Consider the following 19,194-nt stretch of genomic DNA (forward strand, 5'->3'; position numbering starts at 1 on the left):
AGACAGTTTTCAATGTTAACAAACGGCCCGATATCGGCTCTTAATATTTATCTATAATATTTTAATTGAGCCACTTATTATATTACCTAGAAATAATGTACCTTGCCAGAATAAAAAATTAAAGACCTCATAGGGGGTACACAATGTGGCCCTGTAGTTTACAATGTATGTATATCTGAAATAGTTTGTTCAATCGCTTTAAAATGCGGAAATTCGTGTTCAAAGAGCTTTGAAACGAGGAAATTCGAAATCATTTTTCAATATTAACACAGGGCCCGATATCAGACCTTAATATTGATTCATAATATTTTAATTGAACCACGTATTATATTACCGGCGGGTAATAGTATACCCTACCAAAGGAAATAATTATAGAGATCAAACATGTTTCAGGGTGGTCTGTTTTTTGTTTTGTACAAATAATGTATTCATTCTACGTCCAAATGACATAGAATGTACTGACATGTGCATATACTATTTAATAACAATGTTATTCATGCAACGATATTTAAAGTAACCACATGTACATAATTATATACTGCGCACGTATTCATGTATTTTTATTTATATGTGTGTATGCATCTGTATACATATAATGTACGCATGTATTCATGTACGTACAATATAAGCTTGTGTCACTGTACGTACATACAATTCACGTGTATATGTTTAAAATTTCATTCAATATACACAAGTGCGTACACAAACATTTCCTCTTACTTTTAGATAAAGGAGCATATCTGAAGAGAAAGTAGTTTATTTGAATGTAGATTGTTTCGCTAATTCGTTCATGTATTTACTGAAGGTTATTACATCTATAATATCATTTGTGTTTTATGTATTGACGAAATAGTTGATTTAATTACGGTACTTTTCTTCATTCCCTAATGGTTATTATAATGATAATATTTTTATATACAAACAAAATACATAACTTAATTTTGGCATATGTGATTTATGCTAATGTACTTGCCATTTACTAATTGTTATGACAATCATAATATTTATTTGGTGTTGCGTATTAACAAAATATGTTTGGAATTCCTATATTCATCTTAATCTTTTTGTTTTGGTTTAATATATTGATTTTCATATTACCATCTCACACATTCAGTGATAGAATTTGATATTAGAAGGTAACCAAAATGAAACTAGTAAAATTCACAAAATAACCCTAAAACGAACCCCTAAAAACCAATTCCCCTAAAATACCCACTGAAGATAAAAAAAATCCCCCTAAATTTAGGGGGAAAACCCCTAATCTGGCAGCACTGTCGTCGGACTACCGAAGGGGGCGCCATTCCCTTCATTTAAATTAACTACAACAACAAAAGGTACCATTTAAAGCTTCACATGATAATTTTTAAGTATCGAATGGACTGCTCTTCAAATGACGATTCTTTTTTTAAACACAAATAAAAAATCAGGTTGCAAATACACGCGTCCCGCAGTGGACTGATCGTTAAGACGCGGTTCCCAGCAGAACACCGAAGTCAAGCATCACTGGCTGCGGTCAGTGTGCGGGTGAGTGACCACTTGGATCAATCTGGGTAGGGACCGACGGTGTGCGGTATTGGTCCTCGTTAAACTGTTCTATCGTAAAGTGCTCGACTTCGCGTCCAGGTCGTCGGTCTACCGAAGAGGGGGTGCCATCCCCTCTGCAGAGGATCAAAATTGTGATGGCATGTCTTCGGATCATCCTCAGGGATGTTTCCCGGACCGTCGCCAATAGCCCATTGCGCAGCTCTAGTGCGACGTAAATGAACAACAACAGCAAATACACGCATACAAAGAATATTTAAGTTCTAGTTCATTTACGTCGCACTAGAGCTGCACAATGGGCTATTGGCGACGGTCTGGGCAACATCCCTGAGGATGATCCGAAGACATGTCATCACAATTTTGATCCTAGAAATATTTAAGAGAGTCTCAAAATACGTTGATCGTTGAAACTTTCGGATCACGTTGTGAGCCGAAAGTTTAACCCGGAAGTATTGGCAGTAAAGAGCTTGTAGCTTATTCTAGTGTAGCGCACTCTGGTATCGATGGTAGAAAACACAGCCCATCAAAAGCCATTCTTTTTTGTTCCCGCTCTTTTGAACTGAGTTGCGAAAAACACATAAATAGTACCTCTGAATACCTATTAAATAATGAATCACAATTTAAGATTTTAAACTATTCAAACCGTTTTATGAACTAAAGCGTTTTTTTCATTACATAAGGTACTCTTAAGTATTTATATTATATTTTTCAATTTATGTAGTTTTGTTTACATGAATCGGAAACATATATGCGGAATGATACATTTTCAGGGTCAGCTGGTAACTAAATTTTCCCGCCAATACTGATCTATGGCGTAAGGATTAAGTTTTGTTTTGTAAAATTGTCTGCTCTAATTTCTGTGTAAAAATGAATGAATCTTCTAACACTGATGAACAGGAGGCGAAAGAAAGATTCCAAGAATTATGTGCTGATTTGAATATGGATGAGAAAACCTCAAATGAAGCGTGGCAATCATACCAGAGGATAAATAATACATACACACTGGAGGTAAATATTTTCAGAAACGCTTTATTTTCCTGATTTATTTACTGATATGATGTCTTAAGTGATGCATTTTTGAACATTTACTAATAAATTCTCTCAAGTTTATGATAGTTTCCGATGGAAATATCAACTAATGAGGAGGCCTGTTACGGGGGTGTAGTTAATTTTATTTATAAATTCATGGTTGTAAACTTTTCAAGAGAGTAATTATTTTGATGAGTGAGATTTTCCATTTAAAATCATGTCATTAATAATATTTCCTTCTGGGGATTTGAGAAAGAGGAGATTATAAAAATTTCACTCTCGTTTTAACGAAGTTATAGATTTTTATAATTGCTATAAAAGAATCCAAATTTACGTGCGATTTCCACTTACCAGTTTTTAAAAAGATTTAATTGCTGAAAATAATATTTTCTGGAAATTTTTTTTCCCCTAATTCGTTAAAAAAGATAATGTCTTAAGAAACGCATTTAAAAATGCACAGTGCTTTCTTAAAAACACCCCTTAAAAAGTGATTAAATACAGATAAAGCATAACAGAAAAATGAAAACCCGTCTTAATTTTTGAAGGAAAAATTTAATGCCAATCATCTCAGTTGTTTTCCAATTATCATATTTTCAAGAAAATGTGAAGTTTAATGTCTAATATAATCGATCTCAATGGCCACACATCTGGCACAACGTCTGCCTTCGTGCACTCCATCCGCAACCGTGGCAGTGAACTTAATACAGCTCTCCTGGCTTCTCACTAACTAGCAATGAATCAACTATTAACATCACCGTACATTTCAACGCTGTTCGTGAGAGCTGTATTAAGTTCATTGTCATGGTTACTCCTGTGTTGCCATTAGCAGTCGAGTGTATGCAGGCCGACATTGTGAGTGAATGAGACTGTGTAGCAATAACATGAGGCGTTGGATAATGTTGAAGTCACAAGTAGCAAGTGAACTGTTCAATGTGGGCCATCCATTGAAGTAGGCGTGTTTAAATCGAAGTAGGTGTTTCTGTCAAGGTAGGCGTGTTAACATCACTTCCGAAAGTCACCAATGTGGGGGAGAGTAGACATCAAAAAAGTGAACCTTCATCTATAAAATCGCAGGGCTGATTGTGCTCTGGAAAAAATCTTAATTTTTCGCTAACAGTGATCCGGAAGTTTTCAGAGATTGAAGGTCCAGACGTGTAAAAAAAACATTGATCGCAGAAGTTTCCGGAAATCAAATTCTCAAAGGTGGAACTTAAAAACACAGTTTATTTTATTTGTTTACAAGGGAGATCCAGAGAGATACTTTATAAGCTTATATTCATGATTAATATTCATTTTTTATCAGTTAATAGTTATCATAAACTCAAGAAAGAAAGACATTTGTAAATTTTAATTACTTGTCCAGGTCATCATAGGTATGTGTAAATGGTAGAGGTATCTGTAAAATTTTAAATATATTTTAAGTCAACTAAGAAATATTGAGAAAAGGGGAAAAAAACTTGTTTAAATTTTTTCCAATTTAAGCAGTTTTTTTTTTTTTTTTTAAAGAACTCAAGAAATTTTCCAGAATTCTGACTTTGGCTCACAATCACCCCTGAACTTAAAAAAGCATCACAGAAGGGGACCCACTCAAAAGTTGTAACTCGTAACCACCCCAGGCAAACATCTACCTTTTTTTTTATTTGCAAGTTTAAAATCTATTTGGCACCTGGCGATTAACTAATTGAAAAAAAATTTTTTTTTTAACTGACCGAAAATAAGAAATGATAGTAGGAACAATAATCTTTTCCTTTTTTTAACCGAAATGTGTTTGCGTCGTAAGTGTGGAAAATTTCCATATTGTTATCTAGTCCAAAATAAAATGAGACCAACTCGGAGTATAACTTGTAGCGATCCCCCTCCCTTTCGGAATTTTTTTTTTAGTTAGCGAGTTGAAATTTATTTAGTGCCTTGTGATTATAGTTAACAGGACACATCACAATACGGAAATATCCTCAGGATGTGATATCATATCATTGAATAAGCCTTTTTTCGAGTCTAAGATACAAAAGTCAAGAACTTAATCTTTAATCGCCCATTTTTTAAAAAAATACAGCTTCAATGAAACTTTGATTATTTCTTATCACGACATTAAAGCCTTATTCGAATTTGTGTGATTTTAAAAAACCGACATTGCGATTCAAGTAAGAACTTAAAATTTTCTTAAATTAGTTATTATAAAGTTGTGATATTCATCATTAGCAGGTAATTATAAATTTTATTTTTACAAAACTTAAGTCAAATACGAAACATGTATGGTATATGAATTTATATCGATTTTTTGCACTAAAAAATTTCAGGTTTTTTCTCTTAGTGTCACAATTTTCCCTGTTCAAGATTTCATCGTTTGATTTTTTGTTGTTGTCACAATTGTATTTCAAGTCCTTTTTTTCCTGACAAATATATTTTTGTCATGTTTTCTTTTAGGGTGATAGTTTACATTGGTTAGCCTGTGCCTTATATGTTGCCTGCAGAACCTGTGCTGTTCCCACAGTTATACGTGGAAGTTATGTAGAAGGCAACTGTGTTTCTTTAACTAGACTTTTAAGATCTTGTAAACTAAGGTTTGTTTTTACACTTTCTGTTGATTATTTTAAATTAATTATAGTAGTAGGTTATCAGTTACAGTTCGTGCAATAAAATTTAAATTTTGCTTTGTTTTATATATTCAGGGGTCTGTCCAGGGAAAATTTACTCCCGTTTAGCGGTACCTTCACAAATTATACTTTAGGGATACTCGGTAGTTTCACAAAATTCTTTTGAAAAAGAAAATTAAGATTCCCCGCCTCTTAATTTTGTTTTTGTTTCCCATAAGAAACGATAAATCCCGGGTTAATTAAGCATATACGAATCAGTAGCACGTGTTTGGTCAGTGCAGTGTGGTAGCCTAACTAGTCGCTTATGCCACATTACAGCGAGATTTTTTTAAATTTTTTTTTTTTAAATCAAGCGAAGAGCCCTCTGAACTTTACAGGAAGTTGAAATTCGAATATTATTCTAAACATTAGAACATTGTTCTAAATTTATTCTAACGGACCTTTATTTTTTTATGAAATTTTTTTTTATATATGACTTTGCGAGAAAGTTCTCATAATGAAAATAACTTTCAGTGCTATTACTGTTAAATGCGTGTTTTTTTTAATTCAATTTTAAATTTAACAAAGGACAATCTGAGGCATGTCCAGACCGAATTTACTACCGTTTAGCGGTACCTTCACAAATTCAATTTAAGAAAAAACTGTTGTTTCACAAAATACTTTTTCTTAAAATTTTATTTTTTTATCCCTTAAGAAGCGATAAATCCATATTTTTGTGTTGATTTTTTAATGTAATTTTTAATTTTCCACAAATTATGTCTGAATTTTCCCAAAATAGCAAGATTGGCAAGTTTCTGCCGATGTAGTTAAAACCGCTGGTAAAAACCGGTTAAAACTGGCAAGGTAGAAACCCTTTTCTGCCACATTTGTGGCAGAAATTCAGAAAATGACATAAAAGTAAGCTCTGAGATTGACACACAATGGGTAATTCATAGAGAAAAAAAAACAATTAAATGCTAATCGAAGTACAATTTATTTACAAAATTATCACCATTCAAAATCAAATATTACATTGTTTGCACTCTAAAGTAATCTATAACAAAAGACAAGTTTTGATGCAGTTTCTAAACCTAAACAATTTCTCAATTTGCTATGCCCGAACGAGAAATTTGAGAAGATTTTCTCAAGTCCAGCAGAACTAGCAGGCATTGCCATCAAGGAACAAGCAAGATTTGTGAAACTGTCATCTATTGCATATTTTTTAAAACCGTACCACCATGTAGCAACTAGGGTAGTTGTCAAAACTTGATTGGAAAAATAAGTTTCCGAAAATAAGGCCGATTTGTTTTGCAAAGCTATGACATAAGGTACAAAATCTGGGTTAATATTGGCAAGTAAAATTCTGGCACTTTCTTCTTGAGCACATGATAATTTCAATCCCAAATGCTTTGGATAATATATATTTACAAACAAAAATAATATATATTTACAAACAATGAATTGAAAAGTTTGTTACAGTTACATGGAGTTACAATTTTCAGTTTACTTAAACAAAATGTCGTTAAGCAATTACTAGAACTAATATAGATGTTTTTTTAGTTTTTACCAGTTATAACCAGTTTCTTCCACTGGCATGGCAAAAACCAGTTTCTGTCGGCGAAAAGCCAACTGTGCAAAATAGTACCTATTTTGTGAAAATTTAGACATAATTTGTCTGAAACATCTCTCAGAAAAACCTAGACAGACCCCTGACAATGATTTTTATGGATTTTTAAATTTAGATACAATTCTAAGCTCAAAATTTTATGATAGCAAAATTATTTTTGAATGTATGGAAGAAAGTATATAAGAATTTACCAATCATAATTGATTTTTATTTGTTGTGTCAATATTTGAAAATATCTTCTTACTTAACCATATTTTTGTGTTGATTTTTTAATAAAATTTTTAATTTTCTCAAAATAGGTACCTCTCATAAAAACCTAGACAGACTAAAAGTGGCGCTTAAAATAAAATTCTAACTTTCAGTAAACTATATAACTATGTGTAGGACATTATTACTCGTTTTGACTCAAAATAATTTAAGTAATCATGTGTTTTTTTGCCTATTAAAAGAAATAGTGTCTAAAAGGTAAACTTTGATGAAAAATAATTAAGATGAATATTATATTTCTTAAATATAATATTTTTATCTTATGCCTTTTATATTACAGCCTCTTATGCCTTTATGTTTAAAATTATTTTGTATTGTACAAACTAAAGCAAATACTCTTCTTGTTTTTAGCTTAGTTCAGTTTTTTAGTAAGATGAAAAAATGGGCCGACATGGCTAACTTGCCAAAAGAGATGCGGGATAAAGTAGACAGACTGGAAAGAAGTTTTAACGTATCGACAGTGATTTTTAAGAAATTTGAACCTATATACTGTGATATATTCAAAAATCCTTTTAAAGACCCACCTCGACCGACGAGAAGTCGAAAACAGAGGTAAAATAGTTTTTAACTATTCTTTTCTAGAGTTACATTTTTTCATAATTATCTAATTTTGAAATTTTCTGTTTTTAGGAGACTTCCTTGTACCTCGTCTGAAGTTTTTTCATTTTGTTGGACTTTGTTTGTTAAAGTTAAAGGTAAAAATGAATTTTACAATAATTTGTAAATTTATGTGTTTTTTTTTTTTTTCGTTAAAAAATTATGATATAAATAATGACAAATGTTATTTTGAGCTAAGGGTAAGACCTCTTTGTACTTTACAATTTCTAAAAAAAAATATTTCAGTTACACAAAAGCTGGGTTGCCCTCCCACAGGGAAAATCTGGAAAATACAGGGAATTTAAAAATCACCTAAAATAACAGGAAAATGCAGGAAATTTTGATTTTTTTTATTTTATGAACTGAGAAAATACATGGAATTTGGTTTTCTTTTTTTCGTCTTTTAAAAAATGGTGACCACTGAAAGCATAATCTAGGGTAGGGGTGTACAACCTTTTTGAGTGAAGGGCCACTTGCACAGCAGGTTGGCTAAGGAAGGGCACATGTATTTAGATATGTTAATGGCAAATGTAGTAATGTTTATTTTAACATTAGCATTCAATTTTTTTTATCAATAAACTTGTAATATATTTGTAAATTAAAGGTGTTCCATTATTAAAATTCATTCAAAAATAAAAAAACTAAATTTTTTTTTACAAAAAAATTGCTATTTTTATCACATGAACAATAACATTGAAGAAAAGAAATGTTTTTTTTTATCATATCATGCAATACGAAAATTCATTTTAGAATTAAATTCTAATAAATAAAAAAAAAAACTGTAATGACCACAGAATGAAAGTAGGAAAAAATTTAGTCATAATTAAGTAATATAAATTCAAATAAAATATTTTAATTGAACTATTTTATGAGGCACAGGAGATTACATCAAAACTGTTGAGGTGACAATGTAACTGCGACTGGGCTACACCTCACCATCAAAAGCAGTTATGCAACATCCAATTGTAAAGTAAAAAGAGAAAAGATGGCTAGAAATAATATAGATGTGTACCTAATCGGGTTAAGTATACAGGGTGCTTAAAATAAAGATGTCTTGTTCTTTTTTGAAAACTGCTTGGGTGAGCTCAACGCTGAAACCTTTATTGATAGTTAGATCCAAAGGTGGGACTAGCGGCTCTTTTTTACAGAAGATTCTTTGAGTTCCAGGAATCCTTCTTGGATATATATTAACACTAAATAACATAAAATACTGATTTTCGAGATATCTGATCTGATCTGATCAGATATCTGATCTCGAGATCTCAGTTTGTGATATTATTTTGTTATTAACTATTCTTGTTTCACAGCAAATTTTCCTGCAATCTCTGAAGATTTAGTGAACTCTTTCCACCTTTTGCTGTGCTGTGTTGACTTGATGTATAGCAATGCTTTGCTCGCTGACAAAAAAGACATTTTAAATCCAAATTTTTCAGGTAAGAAAGATTTATTAATTATTATTATGAATTAACTTTAAATCAGGGTTGGGATTTTGGACATCCTAAACTGGTTATTAGACAGGACATGTGGGTTTTACTGTCCTAGATTAACTGAAACTGTCTTAAACCCTTGACATATCATTTCTTGATTTGGAAATGATCTTTGATTGCACTGTAGACAACAACTTGTAACAAAATGTTGATGCCAACTGCTCCTGACACGCCAAAATAATTATAAAAAAACGGTAAATAACTACAAACTAATATTTGCAAAATTATTTAGAAATAGTGGTGGCTAAAAAATCTACTAAATTGAATTTATTAAACCAAGAATCACGATTGATATACTACCACTTTAAAATATTTATTTGCTGACTGGAGCAAGTTGGCATCACTTTGTTGAAGACGCCTGAAACACGTTAATTATTGTTTTGACATAAGAAACAAATGGCGTCTTCGTATGTCAAAGGGTTAAAGTATCCAAAGCCTTGAACATGGGTAAAAGGTAAAAATTCTATATCTGTAACCATTCTTCTCATAATAATAACAAATTAATAAATATGTGACACTTTCTATACAATTTGCTTTAACTTATTAAAGGGAAATATGATATAATAGGAAAAGATTTATAACTTTTGAAGCTCCACAATTCATTGAGCAACAAAAGTGAATATCTAATCTTTTTAAATATGAATTAATATGCTTTTAATATGGGTAAGTTATTTTTTTCATAAGGATAAATAATGCAATATTAAAAATAATAATAAACTTTTCTAAAGAAACAAAAACTTGTCTTCATTTTGTTTCTTGTTTGGAAATCAACCTTTTATTTTTCAAGAAATTTTTTTTGCTTAAATTGTGACAATAATTTGAATTAAAAGGTTTTTAAGCAGGATGGTTTAAATCCTGGTTTAAACAGTGGATTTATCCATTCTGTCCTAAACCTTTAAAACTCTGCTTTAAATGAATACTATTGTGAATTTTCTCTGAAGCATAAAAAAAGAGAGATTTTAATTTTTCAAAACAATTCCAAAAATAGTGACAGTTGATAGCTTTGTGAATGACAGCAGTTTTTAATACTTTTTGTTGAAATCCAGTCAGATGTTACTTTTTTTCAGTCCCTAGAATTTATTATCATAATCTATTATCTCAAATCTGTTCTCATAAATTTATTAATTACAGTTTATTTTTTAAAATAGGATTTCTGTGTATATGCGATATTTAATTCCTAAAAATTTGTTTTTCCACCCAAAGATAAGAAACTATTTTTGTTTAATTTTGGCTGCATTTCACCTTTTAAATGTGAAGGTGCTTATTATTTATTCTCATTTTTAAAAGCCCCAAAAAAGGCATTTATCATGAAATGTTTGTGAAAAGTGCTTAATTTTACTTTTTCATTTTCAGATTTTTTTTCTCTCACATATTATCAACATTGATCAGTGGTTGGACATTAGCAGAATTACTGTAGTAGCTATTTTTTTTTTTTTTTTATAGTGTAGTCCACTACTTAAAAAAGAAGTAGTGTAGTGAGTAAGGTGATACAAAAAAAAAAGCTGCTACTTGCCCCATGGCGACAGAACGTTAGAGTTCTTGCTGAAAGATTTTTCTTTTGGGAAGTGAATAGTTTTTTTTTTTTCATGCTGAAATTTTTGAAAGATTTTATCTTTTCTTCAGAATTATGTTCAATGCCTTTCTCGCGCATCTGAGTAGGGAAAAAATGCTTGTGATTTTTCTATTCTCATTTGATAATAATGAAAAATAATGAAGTAAAAAATTTGGTTTTCTTTTCTGCAGAAATTTTTGTTCTAATATTTTTTACGCAGTCATAACAATTGATTTCCTCATAGTTCTGAAAATCCGATATTTATTAGAATAACCGAATCTCGAAGTGAAAACACGCTTTCAGTAACCCTTTTCATCATTCGATTCCGTCTTCTATTTAATTTTTTTTCATTTGTTTCTCCTGTGGATATTGTTTTCTGGAATATAAAGTAAAATATCATTAGCTTTTTCATCGTGAATAATAATTACTATCTCTGATTTTAATTCTTGCAGAGCATTTTTGGTTTTAAATGCTTGTTTAAGAGAGAGAAAATTAATTTTCAGGTTCAGGCATTCTAAATGTTTAAACAGAATTAATGAGACAGGCATGAAATTGTTGATCAAACTTATTGTTTGTGCTATAGTTAATTGTTTCTTTTTCTATTTAAATTGTTTGTTAAATTATTTATTTGGTTAATTGTCCTTTTCCTTCCTTGAAGCTTAAACAAGAAATGAATTTTTCAATGTTCTCTTAAGCAAGCTATTGTGTCACCATCTAATTCTTTGAAGACATTAGTTAAATATTCTTTCTTCGATACATGCTTAGTTTTATTGTACTGGATTTGAAGATAACTACTTCACTTAAATTTAATTGTTCTCAAAGTTGTAGGTAAGGTGGTCTTCAGAATGGTGATATTGGCTTTTAGCAGTTGGAATAGTGGTATTGATCTTCAGAGCCGTGATATTTTGTTGAAGAAGATTAAAATAAAATTTGTATGACAATTTTTCGAAAGATGCGACAAAGGTATTGCCAGTCTTTAGGAGTGCACCATTTTGTTTGTTTTCATTTTATTTTTGGCAAGTTTAAGGATGATGACCGTCTTAATCCCCTTATGTGGAGAAGTGATTGCGTCTAGGGGGTTGTTGGAGAATTAATGGTATTTAATAGGCATGGCAGGATCGTTTCGAAGACAAATTTCTAACCCCAACTATCTGTGTGAGAATGTCATCTTTCGACAAATCACGAGTGCAGATGAGTGGCAATTCATTTATTCTCTGAGAAAATCTGCTATAATATAATTTCATTTTAGAAGACATAGCATGTTAAGAATATTTGATATAATTTGTAAATATTGTGGATACTAAGTTTTTTATTTTTTAAGGCAAATCAATATTGTATTTTTAAATTGAAATTTGATTGTGGTCCCTAACATCAAGGTCATCTTTATTTTCTGAATCTTACTTCTGAAGAAAGAAAAAAAAAAAAAAAAGGCTCCCACAGGTCAGGGAAAAACCTGGAATTGTCGGGGAATTTTATTTTGACTCAGAAAAGCAAAGAATAGTCAGAAAAAACTGAACTTGAAACATTTCATTTTTACAAAAAACTGGAACATTCCTATATTCACTATAACCACTCTTAGATTTGTCAGTAACAATAATCAGTTATTAAGATTAGAGTTAAATAACTAGTATGTATTACAGTTATAAGTCACATTTTAGTGTAACTGCCATGTTACCATTCTCATTCAATTATAATTTTTTTATGCTTACATAATTTACCCTTTGGCAATTACACATAAAGGAATCAAGTTTTTTTTTATGAAAAATCGCATGATGTTTATAAAATGTAATCTAGATTTTCTTTGAAATTTGCCTAATATACCTGAAAAAGTCAGATAATTTTTTTTTTCTTTCTGAATTTGAACCCTGAAACATTTCTCTAATTGAAGACATGTTCTTTTGCTCAATTTTCTGTATTATGTTCTAATTATTTGAGGTATTCAAATAAAAATAAACATATTGGTTTTACAATCATATTATAAATAATTTTTGGCGTTCCAAAAAGTTAAGTAATTTTCTGAATAATCTTCTTTAGCTCTTCCGGCTACTTTTGGCAGCAAAGATTACATTGTTCCCTTTGATCCTCCCTGTATTATTGAAATCTTATGTGACAAGCATCAGGGCATCGCTAGTGAGGCTAAAACTATAAAGGAACATTGGTGGAAAGAATATATAAAGAAGCTAGTTGAGAAAAAGGTATTGAAGCATTTTGTATTAAAAAAAAATATTTTTAGTTAAGTTTTATATGTACAGTCAATCCTTGGTGAAAAGAGTACTTTTATACAAATTTCAAGCATTTTTATTGCATATTTTCTTACATACAAAAAGCATTTTATGTGTAAGAAATTATTTTAGATAGTTCTTTTAAAGTTGTATATATTAAATCAGACATTGGTGGAAAGAGTACTTTTATATGAATTTCGTTACTTAAAAATATTAGCCTTACTTTAAAAATATTTGATTAAATGAGTCTTAAGCTAAATTACAAATTTTGATTGAATATTTGGTATGAGTGAACATTAAGTAACTAATTAATACTTTTTTTTTTTTTTAATGAAAGAATGCTATAAAATTTTCTATATATTGATCTAAAACCATAAGGAGTTGTTAAAAGCTCCATTAATAAAATTACTCTGAGAGCTGCTAAAACTTTCCTTGCTGAAAGTAATATATTTTATTATTCTTTTACAATAAGAGTTTTTTTTTTATTCAACTCAATTCAAGATAGTTTAAAAGTAGTGTGGTTTATATAAATGTTTTAAAGATTGATGTTTTTAAAAAATGTCTTAATTTTTTCTTTGCCCCACTATGAAACCTAGTACTTTGCCATTGTAAATAATTTTATAAACAACAACTTTCACCAATCTTTGGTGTTTTTCATTTAAACTTTTATATGAGATATAATATTTCTTATCATAATATTTGAAATTAAGGTAAGCATTTTATTTGAAAACTTCTTTTGATTTCAGGTTTTGAAGGCTAAATCAGAAACTCACATGGGATTGTTGGATACAGCTCATTTTGAACCCAATAGGTATGGTTTCAATTTTATTTCCTGCCTTAATTTTTTTTGCTCCAGTGATTTTTAAAGATTTAGTTTTCCTTTAAATCACCTATATTATTTTACTATTATATGGAGGAAAATTTATTTACTTTGCATATTTTCCTTTTATTTGCCCATATTTATCATGCATGAACTGTTCGTGCTGTCATTGTATTAATTTTTTTTTGTTCATTTATAGTAAAGCTATCAATAAAGAATACGAAGAATACGTTTTGAATGTGGGTGATTTTGACGAAAGAATCTTTCTGGGCGAAAATGCTAACGAAGAAATCGGTACGCCTGCAAAACAAAACTACTTACATCCGGGTATTTCTGATGTTTTTGCTGAGCGCTTAAGAGAAATGAGGGGAACTTTACAGCAGCACATGCAAGAGGTATTTTCAGATACAATTTTTTTTAAACAGAAAAGAAGAGTATTTTTTGTTATGATAATCAGACATGCTTAATACACTATCTTGCCAAAAGTGTTCGGCCACCCGGTGGTAAGGACTTAGTGCGTCCTAAGGCACATATTAATATAATGTTGGTTCTCCTTTTGCTTCAATGACAGCCTTCTGTTAAGACTTTGCATCAGTTTTTGAATAGGACTTCCATCACAGCTGAAGTGAGGGCTACCTAATCTCTGCTCTAATTTGCCCCATAAGTGTTCTATGGGATCGATGCTCTGAGAAAGCCTATTTCGTAAAATCACGTCTGTGCAAGCCTCGTTATGTGGACGTAGCCTGCTGCAAGAGAAATGGGCCTCCCAAGAAATATTGCCATATGGTGCAGTATTGTCCACATACATCTGAGTGTTCATGTTTCCTACCACAGGAACACCCCCACACCATTATGCTTCCGCCACTACTTTTGATCATATAGTGTACACACTAATGCACAAAAAGCTGCTCGTGGAAAATTTGTTATCACTGAAACTTTTTTAGCACTATAAATTTAAAAATTAATAAATAAAAAACAAAAATTTTTTATCCTCATTGTAAAAGAAAAAAAAAATTAAGTATAAAGTAAGATGAGTTATGTCAATAACTAGTTTTATAACTTCAAAAACAGGGTTGCCACATATCAGGGAGAAAGAGAGAACCTGGAAAATACAGGGAATTTAAAAATCACCTAAAGTAACAGAGAAAATACTGGGAATTTTGAGTTTTTCGTTGCAAACTGGGAAAATACAGGGAATTTTGTTTCTTATTTTTGTCTTGTGTAAAATGGTGACCACTCAATGGTGCAATCTATGGGATATTTAAGGATGATATTTCAGCTATACTGAACTATTTAATTTACTATATCATTATTTGTTTTGAATGTGTTGAGCTGTACCTATTTTCTCTAAGTTTCACCAGTAGTTTCAGTTTTTTTTATTTATTTTTTAAGAAATTTGGAAAATACAGGGAATTTTGTTTCTTATTTTCATCCAGGGCCGGATTTAAGCTTGGTGGGGCCCTAAGCTACTGAAAATGATGGGGCCCTTATGAGTTCAATTCCATTTCTATACACCTAAAGTAAACTGTCATTATTTTTTATTGTTGAGTATTAACATTATATTATTAAAAAATTTGATAATATCACTTTATTGTTAAATATATTAATTGTGACGAGACTATTATGTAGAACTTTTCTTTTATTGCACATATTTTTTGAACGAGGGAAAAAAGTTACAAAAGAAACACATTTTAAGCACTGAGTAAAAATTTGGCGTGCTGAGCCACTATATATTTAATAGAGTTTTTTTTTTTTAGATTCATTTTGAATATATTTTATTTGCAATTTTTAATGATTTTTTCGCGAATTTTTTTCTCAATTGTTTTTTTTTTTTTTTACGTTGCAAAATCTATAAGACTTTGAGACATGAAATTTTGAAAGTGCGTAGAAAATATGCAAAGAGTTAGAAAGAAAACTAGTTTTATAACTTCAAAAGCAGGGTTGCCACATATCAGGGAGAAAGAGAGAACCTGGAAAATACAGGGAATTTAAAAATCACCTAAAGTAACAGAAAATACTGGGAATTTTGAGTTTTTCGTTGCAAACTGGGAAAATACAGGGAATTTTGTTTCTTATTTTTGTCTTGTGTAAAATGGTGACCACTCAATGGTGCAATCTATGGGATATTTAAGGATGATATTTCAGCTATACTGAACTATTTAATTTACTATATCATTATTTGTTTTGAATGTGTTGAGCTGTACCTATTTTCTCTAAGTTTCACCAGTAGTTTCAGTTTTTTTTATTTATTTTTTAAGAAATTTGGAAAATACAGGGAATTTTGTTTCTTATTTTCATCCAGGGCCGGATTTAAGCTTGGTGGGGCCCTAAGCTACTGAAAATGATGGGGCCCTTATGAGTTCAATTCCATTTCTATACACCTAAAGTAAACTGTCATTATTTTTTATTGTTGAGTATTAACATTATATTATTAAAAAATTTGATAATATCACTTTATTGTTAAATATATTAATTGTGACGAGACTATTATGTAGAACTTTTCTTTTATTGCACATATTTTTTGAACGAGGGAAAAAAGTTACAAAAGAAACACATTTTAAGCACTGAGTAAAAATTTGGCGTGCTGAGCCACTATATATTTAATAGAGTTTTTTTTTTTTAGATTCATTTTGAATATATTTTATTTGCAATTTTTAATGATTTTTTCGCGAATTTTTTTCTCAATTGTTTTTTTTTTTTTTTTATGTTGCAAAATCTATAAGACTTTGAGACATGAAATTTTGAAAGTGCGTAGAAAATATGCAAAGAGTTAGAAAGAAAACAAGAAAATACATTTTGATTATTAGTTTTATTTTTTTTTAATAACCGCCGTTGAGCAACCGATCCAATTTCGAGTTACGACTACTAATATTCAACACCGTGGCCTTGTAATTTTGAAACCAATCCAGAAGACAAGGGAACTGCCAGATTAGTACCCAGGGATATTTCTTTGTTATGAGAACTTGGAGGAATTTGTGACCCCGACAGATTTAACATGCACCAGTCACCATTTTATACATGGGTATTCTTCTGCCGGCTGGATTCAAACTCCCATTCTCACGAACACGAGTCCAACGCCCTATCAACCAGGCTATCCCGGCGATATTTATTAGTTTATTTTATAACAGTCATTGCACAGCCGACTAAATTTCGAGTTCACGACTACTAATATTCAACTCCGTAGCCTTGTCATTTTGAACCCAAGTTAGCAGTCCCTGGAGCTGGTGAGGGCAGTTATATTAATACTGTTTGTAAAAATAAAAATACCATTTCGTAAGCTGATATTATTTAATTGATGTTTATATTGAAAATATTTCTTCATTATTTTTGCTTTCTTTTTAATTATTTTAAGTACATTTGTTAAATTTTAGTGCAAGAAATTTTTTTTTCATTATTTATGTAAATTTTTGGCTTATATTTTTAAGGATTTATTAAAGGGTCTATTAAATATCAGAGAGAATAAATGTCATACGAGTTTGAAGTATCAGCTCTGCTCTTGATGGTGTATAGTGGCTAGGATGTGAAGGAGCGATTGTCCCGGGCATCCAGCCAAAACGAGCATTCAACATATCAATGGAACACACTAAAGCTTTATATCAATTAGTTTTAGATAATTACAATTGTAGAATAATTATCTTATTATAGAATGAAATGTTTTAAAAGACAAATATCTGTTAATGTTTAACATTTAATAAAAGATAAAACAGAACCAATATTGAAATCTAACGAATTTATTATTTTTAATTACTGATAAAGTTTGTGACAGAAAAAAAAATTAAAGCCTGATAGATTTCAGAATTTTAGAAACACCTTCTAGTTATACTATTACAATCAAATAGGTTTCGATGTTTTTCATCCCGGTCTCTTCAGTGATTCAGCATATTTCGATATCATTTTTGTTTCGTCCTTACTTAATATTAATTTGTTTGCGACAGTTAATTTGTATACCTCTTTTACTTCATTTTCGAGTAGTTTAAAAATATAATATTGAGGATTTTAACTTTTTTGTATGCCTCTTTTATTACGTCATCATCACACCCACACGCAACTGTCTACTCTAAATAATGCTATATAGAATGAGATAGTAAAACAAACGTGTGTAGTTATTTAAATTCTTATTCAAAAGTATTAGTTAATTTTTTTCTGAGCTAACAATTTCTGTCCTTTTTTAGATATTTTAAAGTGCTATTTAAAACTGCTGCATATCACATGAAAGCATTAAATACATCATTTGTACAATTTTGAAGTAAAATAAAAGGGAATTCTGATCTTTAGAAACAGATATTAAATAGTCTGATGATCGAATGATGGGGCAAAAAAAAACTTTTTTACTTTTAAACTAAAAAATTGTTTATTTATAAATAATTTATTAATACTCAAATTGCTTGAAAGATGACATGTTCCCTACTAGCGACAACGAAGGTTTTTGTTTTATTCAGTCATTTATTTATATTTATTATGTCCGAGAATGTAAAAAAGAGAAAAAAATACATTTTGGGCTTCTGAGGGCCCCAGCTCCGAATAAAACTTTAAAAAAAAGCAGGGGGAAAGTAGGATCTGGGGGCCCTTGTCATCTCGGGGCCCCAAGCTACAGCTTATTTAGCTTATACGTAAATCCGGCCCTGTTTTCATCGTTTAAAAAAATGTTGTTTATCACTTAAAGTACAATCTATGGAATGATATTTCATATACAAAGGAATATGAGCAATTGAAATATCATCAATTTGCTCATATTCCATTGTAAGTCTATTTTGTTTCTCGATCACTTTTCCAACGGTTATTGGTACAAAACTCTGCACGATTTTATGAAACCCAATTTTTAATACCATATTACAATGCTTGAATTTTGAATTTGAGTAATCACTTTTCACAATATGTGTATAAATATATATTTGCTAAATCAATTATGGATTAATTTTTTAGAAGTATGTTTTTTTTAATGAAAAAGTATTTTTTTGAATGAGTTCTAGTTATTAAAAGTATTTAATTTTCGGCAAATACCCTAATTTTTTGATATAAAAGTTCAGTGCTAGAACACTAACGTTTATATAAAAACTATCACATTTGCCACATAACTTGACTAAATGGATCATAATATATGACAATGAAGTCATTTAAGAAAAATTTAGTCATATTTTTGATTAATTTTTTGTTCTTATTTAGGCAACTATTTTCGTAGTTTTCGGTAACTATTTTCATGCTTTAGGTTTCTAAGAGCAACTATTTTGTTCATTTTTTTTTCAGTGGATACCCAGAATTATTGAATATTATTATTGGTATTGATCTGTTTTGTCCACTAGGAAATATATTTCTTTCCTTATAAGAAGCAGAATACTGAGGTGGAAGATTTTTTACAAATTTGCTACCTAGACTTTTTTATATATACAGGGTATCTGCCCACCTGGAAAATCATGGAAAGTCATAAATTGCGATAGTGAGCAAAATTTGTCATGATTTAAACTTTTTTGTTTAAAATCA

General features: G+C 30.2%; 1 protein-coding gene across 1 annotated transcript in view; it reads left to right on the plus strand.

Moving 5' to 3' along the window:
* The first annotated feature begins 2,075 nt into the window (after window positions 1–2,075).
* The window catches only part of LOC107454693 (retinoblastoma-like protein 1), a 64,529-nt gene continuing 47,410 nt past the window's right edge, over window positions 2,076–19,194 (plus strand). Inside the window, exons 1-9 of the mRNA XM_043052517.3 lie at window positions 2,076–2,222; window positions 2,313–2,550; window positions 4,996–5,132; window positions 7,390–7,590; window positions 7,669–7,733; window positions 8,943–9,068; window positions 12,709–12,869; window positions 13,643–13,707; window positions 13,916–14,111. Of these exons, the coding sequence (XP_042908451.2) occupies window positions 2,410–2,550; window positions 4,996–5,132; window positions 7,390–7,590; window positions 7,669–7,733; window positions 8,943–9,068; window positions 12,709–12,869; window positions 13,643–13,707; window positions 13,916–14,111 (1,092 nt within the window). The 5' untranslated portion in view covers window positions 2,076–2,222; window positions 2,313–2,409. The remainder of the gene's footprint in view (window positions 2,223–2,312; window positions 2,551–4,995; window positions 5,133–7,389; window positions 7,591–7,668; window positions 7,734–8,942; window positions 9,069–12,708; window positions 12,870–13,642; window positions 13,708–13,915; window positions 14,112–19,194) is intronic.

Source organism: Parasteatoda tepidariorum, chromosome 1 (genome assembly GCF_982258835.1).
Source record: "Parasteatoda tepidariorum strain Cologne lab strain chromosome 1, Ptep-v5.0, whole genome shotgun sequence".
Lineage (NCBI taxonomy): Eukaryota > Metazoa > Arthropoda > Arachnida > Araneae > Theridiidae > Parasteatoda > Parasteatoda tepidariorum.